Source organism: Arvicanthis niloticus, chromosome 16 (genome assembly GCF_011762505.2).
Source record: "Arvicanthis niloticus isolate mArvNil1 chromosome 16, mArvNil1.pat.X, whole genome shotgun sequence".
Taxonomy (NCBI): Eukaryota; Metazoa; Chordata; class Mammalia; order Rodentia; family Muridae; genus Arvicanthis; species Arvicanthis niloticus.
In genome coordinates, this window is record NC_047673.1 from 67,915,352 (window position 1) to 67,930,987 (window position 15,636).

At 40.6% G+C, this 15,636-nt stretch overlaps 2 protein-coding genes across 4 annotated transcripts in view; both read left to right on the plus strand.

Moving 5' to 3' along the window:
• The window catches only part of Catspere (catsper channel auxiliary subunit epsilon), a 122,527-nt gene extending 121,961 nt beyond the window's left edge, over positions 1–566 (plus strand). For all 3 annotated transcript variants that reach the window (XR_013104492.1, XM_034520548.2, XM_076914579.1), the window contains one exon: positions 125–566. Coding sequence is in view for 2 of the 3 variants with exons in the window: in XM_034520548.2 (XP_034376439.1) it covers positions 125–278 (154 nt within the window). In the remaining variant the exon portion in view is untranslated. The remainder of the gene's footprint in view (positions 1–124) is intronic.
• Positions 567–6,025: 5,459 nt separating this feature from the next.
• Positions 6,026–15,636, plus strand: part of Desi2 (desumoylating isopeptidase 2) — a 52,681-nt gene continuing 43,070 nt past the window's right edge. The window contains exon 1 of the mRNA XM_034520465.2: positions 6,026–6,488. Coding sequence (XP_034376356.1) covers positions 6,447–6,488 — 42 coding nt within the window. The 5' untranslated portion in view covers positions 6,026–6,446. The remainder of the gene's footprint in view (positions 6,489–15,636) is intronic.

Below are 15,636 nucleotides of genomic sequence, written 5' to 3' on the forward strand. Positions count from 1 at the left end.
TTAGTACTCCACTCCCTACAGCCAGCAAGGGAACTAGCTGTTCTAAGACAGTGTGATTGAGAAGATTAACAGGCAGAGCATGAATACTGACTTTCTGATGGCTTCTTTGTTGTTTTTATTCCAGATCAAGTATCTACCTGGTAGCTGCCTTGATTTTTGTCCTGATGCTCACCTTCATCAGTATTCTAGTTCTGAGCTATTTCTGGTACTCAAAGATTTATAGACAGTTTATTTTTGAGCCACTTCACAAGCCTCCTGCAAAACAGAAGAAACATTAGGAAATCTGAGAGTTAATTCTGAATACATATATGTAGATAGATAATATACATATATGTAACTATATTAAGAATGTGTTTGCCTAAGAAACATTAAATATACTTATACTATTATTAAATTCAATATCTGAAAAATATTATTAAATTATTCCCCCAAATAGCATACACTATATTATTGTTTGTTATTCCATTTTAATGATAGCATATATATTGTTAAATTGCATTTAAAAAATAAAAAACACTTACCTTTGACTATTATGATGCTTCCTAACAATAAAATTTTTGACAATGAATAAATGTGTCAAATATTGCTTTATTGGATCATATGGAACCGTGTATAGTTGTGGTTAATTTATATGTAAGAACTTAATAAAAGCACATTTATTTAAGTCATCTGTTTTTAAATAGATTCCAGAAGCTTTTTCAATGGTAGGTTTCACATATGAGTTGCACATGTTATATGGAAAGGGTCATCTTGGGCTGGAGAGACGGCTTAGCCATTAATTAAAGTCTAGGCTCACGACCGAAAATATATAAAGGGGCAGTTAATATTCTAAATTTTAATGCTGTTTTAACCTTCGAATTTCATGTTCAAAATAGGCTTCTTAATTTACCCAAACTGTATTGGAACTTTAAAAAATGTTATTGTGTGTGTGTGTGTGTGTGTGTGTGTGTGTGTGTGTGTGTGTGTAGATTATGCTGTATGGAAATCAGTGCTGTTGTGGGCCCTGGGTCTTGCTATACCAATTATGAATGAAGTAGCAGCTAGGAGTTGGTGGCACACATCTTTAATCCCAACACTCAGGAGGCAGAGGCAGGTGGATCTACCTGTGTCCAAGGCCAGCCTGGTCTACAGAGTGAGTTCCAGGACAGCCAGGGTTATACAGTGAAACTCTGTCTTGAAAAATCAAAAGAAAAAAAGAAAAAGAATGGTTTCATTCTCTTCATTGACATGGTTCATAGTAACTCCAGTTCTAGGGAATGTCACGCCCTCTTCTGACCCCTAACAATACTGCATGCATGTGATAACAGACATGCAGCTAACACTCCCATTCACATAAAATAAAAATAAAGGAAAAATAAAAGGAAGATAAAGGGCTTTCATACCCAGTTTTATATAACGCTGCAGATCAAACACAATTGCTTTATGTATATTAGACAAGCACTCTACCACCTGATCCACATTCCCATAATCCTTTCTGTCGTTTTAGATTTCCAGTACTCTACTCAATTTATTTTGAGACAGGATCTCACACTATATTCCAGACTGGCCTGGAACTCATCACATAGCCCAAGCAGGCTTTAAACTCCCTAGTAACTCCCCTGTCTCAGGCTCCCAACTGGTAGGATTACAGGCCTATGCCACTACATTCAAAAACTGACCTGTCTCTTGATATCCACCTCAAATATTCTTTCATCTTATGCTCTCTTGCTAGCCCATGTCAATTTAAATTACGTTTATACACATACACACATATATATTATTCTGTCTTTCACTGTAAGGGAAGCAAGCAATCATATCTGGCTTAACTTGAGTAAACTACTGATAGTGGCTGACACAAAACATACTTGGTACTTCTTCAATGGCTAAATAAATGATGGTTTCCACTAGTGAGCAATATATTTTCAAACTCCTTTTAGCCCTTCCTTCACTTCTTTCCCATAATAAGCTAGCTGTACTATCTTAGGTAGAGTTTCTATTGCTGCAGTGAAACACCAGGACCAAAGAGCAAGTCAGAGAGGAAAGGTGTCTTTTGGCTTAAACTTCCACAGCACTGTTCATTCTTGAAGGAAGTTAGCACAGGAACTTAAACAGGGCAGGATCCAGGAGGCAGGAGCTGATATAGAGAACGAGAAAGGGAGCTGCTCACTGGCTTGCTTCCCCTGGCTTGCTCAGCCTGCTTCCTTATAGACCCTAGACCACCAGCCCAGGGATGGCACCACCCACAGTGGGCTGGTGCCTCCTGTATTGATCAATAATTGAGAAAATGCCTTATACCCGAATCTCTTGCTCCCTCCTCTGTGATAACTCTAGCTTGTGTCAAGTTGACACAATATAGGTCAGTTTGGTCAGCCCAGCACTTGAGAAGCAAAGGCAGGAGGATCACTGAAAGTTCAAGGTCTGCCTCATCCATACAGCAAGACACTATCTCAAAAATCAAAAGAAGAATGAAAAGGGATGAAAAGTTAAGGGGAAGAGAAGGGCAAGCACTGCACTCACCTCAGTATCCTAGCCTGCCTCCTCCTATCTCCCTGGGCTTCTAGGCCATCTGCCCCCTGCCTTCTGCCTCCTATACTGTCAGGAATGAGCTGTCCTCCCATTGAAAGGTCAACTCCTACACTTAGGTCCTTGACCCCTACCCCTCTCCCCACACCATTAATCTCTTGACATAACACTATGCCCCACTTTTAAATTGCCCTTGCCAGTCATGGCCTTAAGTTTAAAGTTGTCTCCATTTTTCTCCTCCTTGTTTGTTTCCCTGAACATTTCTGACAGGGCTTTAAACCCCTGCTTTGGCTGCCTCTGAAACTCCTGACTTAGCATGTTCTGATGCCCCTGCTGTTTCTGTGGTTCTTCTTCCACTTCTGTATGATCTTCAGATGCTGAATGGTCCCAGATGTTTATCCCCCTGCCCTCTTCTCCATCTCCATCATCTCCATCATCTCCATCATCTCCTTCTCCTTCTCCTTCTCCTTCTCCTCCTCCTCCTCCTCCTCCTCCTCCTCCTCCTCCTCCTCCTTCCCCTCCCTCCCTCCCTCCCTCTCTCTCTCTCTCTCTCTCTCTCTCTCTCTCTCTCTCTCTCTCTCTCTCTTTCTCTCTCTTTCTCTCTCTTTCTCTCTCTCTCCTGAACATGGAGTTCATTTTCTTAGACTAGCTAGCTATAGAACTACAGGATCACCGTCAGCAAAGCCCTGGAGTAACAAATGCATACTGCCATGCCTAACTTTTGAATGGGTGCTGGAGATCTGACCATAGAGCTGCATGCTGACATTCCCATTAAGCCATCCCTACAGTGCCTTATTATTTGTTGTTTTTATTTTCTATTTAAATTTGTCTCTTATGTATATTTTGGTCCTATTCTTTCCTCTCTTCAATCTCATCCTGGATCATCCTCTACTTCCCTATACATCCAACTTCATAGTCTCTTTCTCCAGCTCAAAACAGAATATAAAATAAAAGGGATTAAAACAAATAACACCTCCCCTTCATAAGATGACAAAAAGCATACATGCAAAAACAGAGCCTGTTTTATGTTGTCAACCACTCCTAGGCATGAGGCCTCCCCTGGTGTGTGTTGACATACCTAATGACACTTCATTGAAGAAAACAGATTTTCCTTTTTCCCCCGGCTTCTTGGCTAGGGGTAGGACTTTGTGTCTACTTTCTCTTCTTTGTACTGGAACTTTACCTACTTTGAACTTCTACAGGTATTGTAGTATGCTATCATGTTCTCCATGCATTCGTGTGTCTGTATGATACTGTTTCTTTGGAGTCATGTACCACCTCTGACTTTTACAATCCTTCTTCCTTCTTGTCTGCATAGTTCCTTGAGCCTTGAGGGGAATGGTTTCATGAAGATATTCCACTTAGTGCTGGGTGCTCCAAAATCTACCACTCTCTTGTGCATTGCTCATTTATGGGTCTTAATTTCCATCTGCTTCAGGAAGAAGCTTCTGTGATGAGGGTGGAGTAAAGCAGTGATCTATGGACATAGCAGTTTATCCTCAGGACTCATTTTATTACTATGTTCCTTTGCAAAATAATAGTAGTAGGTTTTCCCCTGGGCCCATTACCTGTCTAGTTACAAGTTCTTAGCTACCTTAACAGTTTCAGATTTGAGTTCCAGTTCACAGAGCAAGCCATAAGCCCAGTTTAAATAAATAAATAAATAAATAAATAAATAAATAAATAAATAAGAAAAATGTGGTTGGTTACCCCTGTAACATTTGTGCCACTGCTGCCTCATTGCATCATGTGTTTTGTAGACAAGTTGCGACTGTAGCAACCAGGTTTGCACCTAGGTGAGACTGATGGTTACTTTTCTCCTCTGGTATTATGAAAAATACGCCTCCATACCATGAACACTATTCAGTAGGAAGGAAGCTTCTAGTCGGGCAACAGATCCAGTTTTCCATGTTTGATGACATAAGTGGTGCCTTTGGCAATAAAGCCTTACTGTAAGATTACGGAAGTAACTAATACTCTTGGCAATGTTGGAGGAAGGTGTCTATAGGACCCTTTTGGCCAATAACTTAACAAGATGTAACCCATTTTTGTCACTGGTGGTTTTATTTGCCTAAGATGTCTATTGGGTCATTGTCTATCCCATTTTCTGGTGACTCCATTTAAGTTCCTTTTATATACATGTACATATTTTAGGAAGCTTCTACAATAGCACATTTCCATATGTTTTTTCAAAAGGTTATTAATGTTGGTTGTCCCTCCCCATATTCCCTTCTTTACCCTGTCCTCCCATCTCCTCCCCCATTTAATATTTCCAACTGCATTTTTTTTCAATATTTCCTAGTGCTTCAACCTTTGATTTGAAATAGCCTAGAGTCATCTGCAAAAGAAGTCCCAATTAAAGGATTGCCTTGGTATCGTATAAAAGGGCTCAGCCTACCATAGGTGGTACCATCCCCTAGACAGGTAGTCTTGAGCTTTACAAAAAAAGCTAGCCAAGCATTATCCAGTGTATGAGCCAGCAAGCAATGTTCCTCCAAGGTGCTTGCTTTAAGTTTGTGTCCTACCCCAACTTCCTTCAGTGATAAACTCTGACCCATAAACCTTTTCTTCCCTAAGCTGCTTTCAGCCAGACCATCTGTTATCACAGCAACAGAAAGGCTGTCCAACAAGTCTCTAGGCTTTAAATTGTACTTGAATGTTTATTTTAGTCAGTTTACTGGTTGTGGCTCCATTTCATTTATAAAAATACCCACTCAACACTCCTAAAAAGCACTTGAAATATAAAATGGCCTAATAATAATAATTCAATTTCCCTTTCCAAACCTGCTTCTCCTCCAAATGTTTGAGATATATATCATACTATCTACCCAAATGTGTCAAAAATTTAGAAGCTGTTTTTGAAACCACCCCCAATTCCCCCCAACAAATTTAATGTCCAAATCTGTTCATAAAACGCTGGTCACTAGACACCCAAGATCAGGAAGAACCCAGCCTCCTGCCCAGTTGCTGAATTCCTCAGTCTACCATATTACACGACATACGCAGGAATACAAAAATTATTTGTTGAATGGGTGCACAAACGCTGTGTCCTAGGACTGAGCTAATCTATGAGTTGCTACACTCTTCCCACGTGCACAGGATACTCTCACGAAATGTGAATTCTGTTTTGAGGGTTATCTGAGAGTTTGTTACATCCTACTTTTACAACCGTAACCTTCCTCCCTTTATTGCCTCACTCCTATATTTAAAAAAAAGTAGAAGGGCTTTGGAAACTTAATAATTACTTCTTCACATTGCATTGGATTCACATCTCACGCTACAAACATCAGACACAGCACTGAAAGCTATAAGGCAAACTGTTTCTCCATTTGCCAAGGACGAACAGCGAAGGTTCCCGGGACAAACCCTTAGCACAGCATCCTGGGAACTGTAGTCTCCCAGGGAGACGTGATCGCCTACAATATCCTGGTGCGTGCTGGGATATGTAGTCAGACTGCTTATATGCCCAATAGGAATCGGGGAGTCGCGCGGTGCATTCTGGGAATCTTAGTCTTTCTGAGACCTCGAACCACCAGGGTGAAAAGACATCCAGTCTGTCGCCATTTTAGGTCTCGAGGTGCAGCGCCTGAGAGTCATTGCGCAGGCGGGCTCGGCCCTGGCTTTGGGCGGGCCCCGCCTCCGGGGTGCCTGAAGCCCGCCCCTCGCCCAGGCTCCGCCTTCGCACACGTGTCTGCGGCCGAGGGGAGGCGCCTGACCCGGAGCGCGCTCTCCAGCGGTCGGGCCGGGTCCTCATACAGGTTTCTGACAGCCGCTCCTGGGAGCGGTCCTGGCTGCCCGATGCTTCCGCCCCGACTGCGGCGGGCCGGGCTGGACGCTTAGTGCCCGGCTCCAGCCCCGCCTGAGGCGCCCACGGGGGTGGCATTGGCCTCCGCCCCGCGGAGACCAAGCGGCTGAAGGACGAGGCGGCGGCCGTGGGGAGGAGGATGGGGGCTAACCAGTTAGTGGTGCTCAACGTCTATGACATGGTGAGTGCGGCCCCTGGCGGCCCGCGCCAGCCGGCCCTCCGAGGGTCCGGGACCCCGGCCCGGTACTTCCTGCCTCGCGCCCCCGCCTCCAGCTTAGTTCTCAGGGGTGGGGGGGAGGGGACAGTCGCACTGTCTTCTAATCCCGAGACTGGCCGGCGCGCCTCCTGGAGGTGTGCAGTCAGTTCGAGGGAGGACTTGGGCTTGAGCCTCCTCCCAGCCCTCAGCTCCCCTGGCTGTGGGCCCGACCCCTCAGTGGTGCCCTATCTGCGAAGCTTCCGTCGCCATGAGACCTCCCCGCCACCACCTAGCCTCTAAGCTGCCCAGCTCCCCTCTGCTCCTGCTGGCCCTTGCCTGTCTCCAAATGCTCAAGTCTTCCAACAACTCCCAAGCCCCTCAAATCTAGAAAGTCACAGTTGCAATGCCATGGATGCTAGAGTCTCCCCAAAGGTGAACAGGAGCCAACACACCCTCACCTCCAAGGCAGCCTCATTAAAATTAATGAAGCTAAAATTTATCTAGAAAATAGCGCCGTTGAATTATTTAGAGATCACGGAGGTGATCCTAGATTCCGGAGACCATTTTCCAGGTGATGCAACAGGTGGATGACGTGACCACTAGAGAGGGAAGGGAAGCCTTGTTTATTATGTCATCTAACTTTGAAGAACTGCACACACACAGGCTAGGGTTCAAAGACTGGGTCCCCTGGGGTTGCAAGTGCAATAATACCCCTAGAAGAAGCACCGACTCCAGAATGATCGCCATAGGGAGGTCATGTTTGGGTTTGTTCCCTTGCTTTTGGTTACTTAATTTTTGTTTTGTCAAGTATAACCTTCCCCTGAAAAGCCTGAAATTTCTTGGATGTGCATTGACATATGAAAATTCTCCGGCATTATTTCTGTTGGCTTAAAAATACTTAGCAGATATTCAACAGTAAAAAGTCTTGGTTCTTATTTATAGCTCTAAGCTCTTTATTCTTTGTATTGTTTGTAAATTTTTAAATGAACGGGGAGCTAATGATAGGAATTCCTCATGCCATATCTAGAAATTAATGTTGACAGGGCAAATGGTCTGCCTGTAACTAGAAGTGAAGTTTCTCTTCTAGTAGGTTCTAGTGTAAATCTGGAGATGAGAAGTAGATTAACAGACTCGGAAAAGTGAATCATGAAGGGAAAAGTTGAATATCTGGGGCAAGAGATTCTACAAGAGCATGTGTAGTGTATGACTAACAGCCTACACTACTGGTTAAGAAATTACCCTCTCGTTTTAAACTTTTTGTGTTCCATGGGAATTCTTTCTTAAGAGTTACTATTGCCCCCTTTTTGTTGTTTTGTTGTTGTTGTTGTTGTTTTCAGCACGGTTTCTCTGTGTAGTTTTAGCTATCCTGGAATTATCTTTGTAGACCAGGCTGGCCACAAACTCACAGAGATCCACCTGACTCTGCCTCTGCTGGGATTAAAGGCCGGTGTCACCACTGTCAGCTTAATATTGCACTTTTATTATTTTACTGCCTTTTGCCTATCAGACTTTGTTTTTTTTTTTTTTTTTTTTTTTTTTAACTGATGACGACTATTATAAACCAGGTATATTTTACTGTGGAGAATATATATTGAGATATCATCTATATTTTTAATCAATTAAGATTATGCAATGACCAATGGCTATAGTTTCAGAACCAAAAGAAATCTGTAAATTAGAGTTTTGCTTTTTAGATTAAATTGAATATGCATTATACGCCGTATAGTGTGTGTTCTGTGAATTGGGAAAATCATTACTAGTTGCAAAGTTGTAAGGGCTAAGGATGGTATTTAAAACAAATGTTTTTTAGGGGGAAACAGTTTTGAATGATGCTAAATTATGAAGTCATCAAAGAGCTTATTTTTCCTGTCACTCTAGTAGGTACAGAGAAAGCAGACAGAAAAAGGGTAAGTGACCTTCCTGGGTGACTAAAAGTAGGATCTACAATTTCTAGATGACAGTCTTGATTCAGTATTGTCTCTATTGAATAAGTCCCTTAATTATTTCTTACATACTGCTTTATTTCATCAACAGGAAGAGAAACATTTGAATAAAAATGTTTATTTAAGAGACTTACCCTTGTATGTTCTTTTAAAGGCTTTTGGTCTATGAATGCTTATATCACTAATTTTGAAACTTACCATTGCTTAATTTTGACCCCGTTGAAACCACAGGCAGGATCTATTACCTCTCTGCTTTAAGGAATTTGGGATATCATAAAGAAGACATAAGAAGAGTTATAATTTAGAGCAGAATAGCATTGTTTTAATAAGAGCAGAAGACGATCCAAAGACTATTTTGTGGTTATAGAATCAGGAAATGCTGAAATAGAACAAAGTAAAGTAGAAGCATTGATGGGCTCTTCAAGGGCAGAGATCAGTCAGCATGAACAGCGAACAGGAGTAGGGAAGCACAGGGTGAACTGTGAACGCAGATCTAGTCCACTTTAACTGGAGGGTAGCTTACATGAAAGAAAACTTCATAGCCAGTGAGTGAAGGATTGCAGGGACTCTGAGCCAAGGGGGTGACCACAGTTCCATCAGGACAAAGCCAAGTAGATTACGGTATACATTTTTTCCTGTTACACCCACTTTTCACAAATCAGTTTTGCTTTTTGATGTATTTTGCTTGATGCTCAGGTAGATTCCTTTTATCTTTGGCTATAATTTCTCTTCTTTGTAGATGCCTTTGATGATAATCACTGTTGTTTATAAGCCTAGTATATCAGCTCCTCCAAAACTGACCACTGTTTTTTCCTGTTAGGATTATCAGTCAGTTGTCATAGATCCTTGTGTCTTTTTGTCACCTGCTTGAGCTATGACTGTATTTTTCCTGTTCGATAGATTGGATGACTGGGAATCATTCTACGCCTCCTACATATGTAGATTACCAGGCGGGTTGCCCTTATCTTCCTTTCTGTGGAGGTCTAATACAGTCCTCAAAAGGTTATTTATCCTGTATTACTTACTTTCTTTTTGGTGATGAGAGTCCTCTAAATACGTTGGGACAACCTGCTAGCAATAAAATATGGCCAGGAGTAATTCTTTGAAACTTAGGAATGGATTATTCATATATTCCTAATTTACCTATATGTATAGCTAACCAATGGCTCTGATGTCTTTCAATTACTGGAAAAAAATTCTGTTATAGTTGCTTTAACAGTCTTTATTTTTCATAGATCCAGAACTTATACATTTTAGCCTATCTCAGCTACTAATGCATTTCTTAAAAATTAAAATATACAAGTCAAAATAAGCGTATCCATTCTAGAAAAACATTGTTTCTGCCTTTTTAAAAATAGTACCAATGTATCTTCACTGTCTTTAAAAACATAAAAAACAAACACTCTAGAACTCTTCCAGTTAGGACATTTTTGCCTGGACTGCATTGTTTTGCCCTGATTCTCATACTCCTCCAAGAGAGTTTGAAGTTATGAAGGTGTGATTAGGTGTGTTTTTTCATACATCTGTAGATTTAAATCAAACTTTCTAAATGAGCTCCATGTATACTTGATTATTATATACTAAATACACTCTTGATAATCAGTTCCATAAACTCTGTGACTCCACATGTCTAGCAGTAGGCACCCTCCCCTCCTTTCTGTGCCTCTCCTATGCTTTCTCTGCCCCTACGTACTGCCTCCCCCTCCCAGTTCCCACCACTACTACTTTTGATAGCCACCACTCTACTCAGCATCTCAAACCAAAAACTGGAAGTAAACCTAAGCAGTTGTTATAAACCCTTCACAGTCAGTCACCTGGCCTGGTCCAACTCTTAGTTTTGGTTGATCAGTGTAAAAGTAACAGAACTTGACAATCAGCAGCTTAAATTGGAAAGATACTGTCTTAAATTCAGAGATTAAAAAGATATAATTTAGCAGCTCAGTCATGTCGTTAAGATTTTGCAACCTCCTACTCTTCTCTGCTCAGCTTGCTGTCACTTGTCTTTGATTTGTGTCCTCAGAGTTGCAGAATTACTGCCATAGCACTAAATTTAGTGTCATCATATAACAAGATGTGGAAGTTAGATGTACTAGGGATGGGGACAGAGAAACCTGTACCTCTGTTCTAACAGAAAGAGTCTTTCCTTCCAGAGATTGTTTGAAATTGGCTCCCATGTAACTATGCTGTACCAGAATAAGTAGATCACTGGCTTTTCTAGCTTCTATAGGCAACTTTATCCATCACACATCTGGCTGTCTGAATTGGGTGTGTCCAGAGCACATGTGAAGAGGTCGAACAGCCTTAGGTAGTGTTCCTCAGGTGATCTCTCTCTCTCTCTCTCTCTCTCTCTCTCTCTCTCTCTCTCTCTCTCTCTCTCTCTCTCTCTCTCTCTCTCTCTCTCTCTCTCTTTTGATGAGGTTTCTAGCTGGCCCAGAACTAGAACTCACCAGTAGGCTAAATTGGCTGGCTTGTGAGCCCCACAAATTCATCTGTCTCTGCCTGTCCTGTGTTTATATTAAAATACTATCATGCTTGAGGCTGGAGAGATGGCTTAGTGATTAAGAGCACTGGCCACTCTTCCAGAATGACCTGGGTTCAATTCCCAGCACCCACATAGCATCTTACAACTGTACTTCCAAGGGATCCAGTACTCTCACAAAGACATCCATGCAGGTTACACACCAGTGCACATAAAAATAAATATTTATGAAAAAAAAAATCCAAATACTGTCATGCTTGGTTTTGAGGGGAGCATGGTAAGACAGTCTTTCATTATGTAGCACACCAGGCTGGCCTAGAGCTCACAGAGAATTTCCTGCTTCTGTGTCCTGAGTCCTAGAATTAAAGGTGTGTGCCTCCATGCCCACTAGCTGTTATTTTAAATATAGGTTCTGGAGAGTGAACTCAGATCCTTAGTGCTTGCCAGGCAAACACTTTACCAACAGAGCCACCCTGCTATCTCCAACTTTTTGAATATTTAATAATTTTCAAATTAGATTTGTTTTTCTTTATTCTTGTTTTACCTGCAAGTATGTACTTTGTTGTTGTTTGGTTGCTCCATTATGTAGTTGATTGGTTGCTTCTGAGACAGAATCTGATGTTGACCAAGCTTGTCCTGAATTCCTGATCTTCATTCCTTCCTTAAGTATGCCTTTTAAAAGCTCATCTCACTTAACAGTGACCCATCCAGAAATTTCAGTCACTTCACTATAGAAAGACTTTTAGTTGCATCTATAGTCTTAAGCCATATTATATATTCACAGATTTGGGGGATTAGGTTGTAGTTATCTTTGGAAGTCATTTCGCCTACCACACTATCAATGAAAGATATAACCCCCAAATAGTCAGTGTAGTTCCTTGATTTTGCATAGAGTAACTGTTAGCCTAGTAACTAAACCTCTTCAGAGGATCAGAGAACCTCTTCTTCATTCCAGTTCAGGCTCTCTTTTCTTTTAAAGTTGCATTTTTCACAATAGTCTTCAAAGGGCAGAGATGATGATGATGGTGATGGTGATGATCTTAATCAAGGATACCTTTCCTGTTAATGTCGTTACAGAATGCAAGTTTCTCTTTAAAGGCACTAGTCTCTAATAATTGCAGCGGCTGTCTTCACGTGTGCCTTTTCTGTATCTTTACTATGTGTGTGTTGCATGATTGGTTACCATGAGGTCATACCATAGCATACATTTGGAGGTGAGAGGACACTCATACCTTGTGCACTCCTATCTCTCCTTTTATTTTTACATGAGTTATGGAACCAAACTAGATTTCCAGGTTTTTGTGGCAAGCATGTTTACGACATAGCCATCTCCCTGGCCCCTTTTCTGCATTCTTAAACTCACAATCCTTTCCTTGCCAAACATTGCCTTTTTCATATTTTCCTGCTCTCTTCTGTAACTGTACGTTTTACTGAGAGCAGTAAACAATAACTAGGCCACCGCCTTGGATGTTATGCTGTCTTGAAATTTACCTGCCAAACAACTTAGTAGTTCACTGCTTTTGAACCACCCTCACTTATATTTTCGGGACAGAGGCAGAGTGGAGCTAGGTTCTTTACCAGGCTGTTATACAAATGACTTCTAGCCTGGATCTCAGTAGGGTCCTTGTTTCCCTCTGAAACAAAGGCTTGGGCTTCCCACTGACTGGATTTCTCTTGGCATTTGTATTAGCTACTTTTCTATTGCTATAATAAAACACTCTGACCAAAACAGCTTAGCAGGGGGGTGTGGCATGGTATTTGGCTTATACTTCCAGGTCAGAATCCATCATTGAAGGAAATCAGGGCAGAAATTGTGGAGGAACACTACTTACTGGCTCACTCTGAGGCCATGGACGGCTAGCTACCTTTCTTAGACAGCCCTGCCTAGGAATAGCACCACCCCCACTGGGCTGGGCCCTCTTAACATCAGTTAGCAGTAATGCTCTACAGGTACCCACAGGCCAATCTGATCAATGCAGGTTTTCAATTGAGGTTCCCTATTCCTAGGTAATTCTGGGTTGTATATTAAGTTAATAATAAAAACAAGCAGCACAGTATCCTGCTTTTCTAAATTCCCACCAAAATGGTCTTTCCTCACTAAATTATGGTGTTACCATTCCAATACTGAATTTTTGCCAATATACAATTACAAATTTTAATTTCACTACCACACTATTTTAATTATTGCAATTTCATGTTATATTTAGTATCTGACTGGACCAGTTTCTCTTTACTATTATTTCAAAGTTTTCTTGGCTTTATTTTCTTTTCTAGAAGTGTTTTTTTGTTTGGTTTTGGTTTTGGTTTTTTGGTTTTTTGTTTTTTTTTTTTTTTGAGTTTTTTTGGTTTGTTTTGGTTTTTTGGTATTTTTTTTTGTTTTTGTTTTGTCTTAGAAAAGGAATCCTAGCCGAGCAGTGATGGCTCACGCCTTTAACGCCAGCACTTGGGAGGCAGAGGCAGGTGGATTTCTGAGTTTGAGGCCAGCCTGCCTGGTCTACAAAGTGAGTTCCAGGACAGGACAGCCAGGGCTATACAAAGAAACCCTGTCTCAAAAAAAGGAAAGAAAGAAAGAGAGGGGGCGGGGAGAGGAGGGGAGGGGGAAGGGGAGGAAAGAGAAGAAGGAATCCTACAGATTTTTGTGTTTTAAAATATAATGTAAAATTTACCATGTTGGACATTTCTGTGTAGTTAGTAATATTAATATACTCACATCATTTTGCAACCGTCCTCCAGAACATTTTTCATCTTGCAAAATAGAAGGTATCTGTTCTACTTCCTGCCCTGTAAATTTGACTGAGCACTTCATATATGTTTTTGCCTCTTTTTTTTTGACTCCTCAGCATAACCTCCTCAGTGTCTATTCATATTATAATATGTATAAGAATTTCCCCTTTTAAGACTGAATAGTATTCATTATACTTATGTACCACAGTTTGTTTCTCTATTCATCTGTTGGTGGTTACTTCTACTTTTTGGCTATGATTAGTAATACTACAAAAACAGGTGGAGATCCCTGATTCCTAGCTTTTAATTATTTTGAATATATGTTTGCTTCTTTTTTAATTGAGTGCTCACTAAACCCATAAGCTTGAGAAAAATAAATGTTTTTAATCATTTCTTTTCCTCTTTATTGATAAAAATAGGGATTTTTTGGCTTTAAAATTTTTATTCAGAAAATTCATACAAAAATTGTATATGTATAATATATATCAATATATAATATATATCAAAGTCACATAGATCTGCCTCCTGAGTGCTAGAATTAAAGATGTGCCATCACACTCAACCTTAATTCTTAATGTTAGTTTAACTTTTTAATTAATAATCTTTAGCTTGCCATAATCTGGAGTCATTTTGGAGCATCGACTAGGAATTAATTTTCTAGATTAAGCTGTCTTGTGGTCATGTCTGTGGAGAATTATCTTGTTTGTTAATTGATTTTGGAAGACACCAATTGTAAGTGGCATCATCCCCTGTTCAAATGGTTCTTAACTATGTAAGATAAAGGTAGGTGAGAACAAGCAAATGTCCATTTGTTTCTCTTTCTGCTCTTGACTGTACATGTGCTTGAATCTGTGCCTTGAATTCCTTCCAATGATGAACAGTAACCTGGAGTGTAAGTTAAACCCTTTTCTTTACTAAGTTGCTTCATGTCAGGATATTTGCCACAGCAACAGAAATGAAAGTAGACCATCCTTGCCTAAAATTTTAGAAATAGTCTGTATGTTTGTTCCCAAGTAGAGTAGTACTTTTTTCAAGAGGCTCATGAAGCTGGGCTGTGGTGGCGCACGCCTTTAATCCCAGCACTTGGGAGGCAGAGGCAGGCGGATTTCTGAGTTCAAGGCCAGTTACTACAGAGTAACTTCCAGAACAGCCAGGGCTACACAGAGAAACCCTATCTTGAAAAACAAAAAACAAAACAAAACAAAAACCAATAAAAAGAGGCTCATGAAATAATCCATACTTCTATATTAACTTGGCAATAAGCTAGCTGAAGAAGTTTGTAAAAAAAAAAAATGAAATTTTAAATGTAATAACATTTTGTAATTTGAGGAGGGAGATAATTGATAGACATAGGATGTGAGTCTTCCTATCAAGAGCTAACATTTAAAAAAAAAAAAAGATTTATTTAATGTATATGAGTACACTGTCTTCGGACACACCAGAAGAGGGCATCAGATCCCATTATAGATGGTTGTGAGCCACCATGTGGTTGCTGGGAATTGAACTCAGGACCTCTGGAAGAGCAGCCAGTGCTCTTAACCACTGAGCCATTTCTCCAGCCAAAGAGCTAACATTTTTAAGGGTTTTTGTTTACCAGCCATTATAAGGAGAAAGGAAGCCACATGGTACCTCTTACATTAAATTAAAGCAAGTAACAAAAGAAAGGAACTTTAAAAAAAAAAAAAAAAAAAGTAACAAAAGGGAAGGAAAGAGAAAGAAGAAAAACCTGCCCAGAATGTAGTGGTAGGGCACAGATGTACCTAACCTGTACTCTCAGCCAGCACATTTTCTCCCTATAAGGCTGGGGGTGGGGGATTGGATTACAGCGGTTCTCAACCTTCCTAATGCTACAACCCTTTAATACAGTTCCTCATGTTGTGGTGACACCAACCATAAAATTATTTTGTTGCTATTTCTTTCTTTTTTTTAAATTTTTTTATCGGATGTTTTATTTGTTTACAGTACAGATGTCATCCCTTTTCCCCAT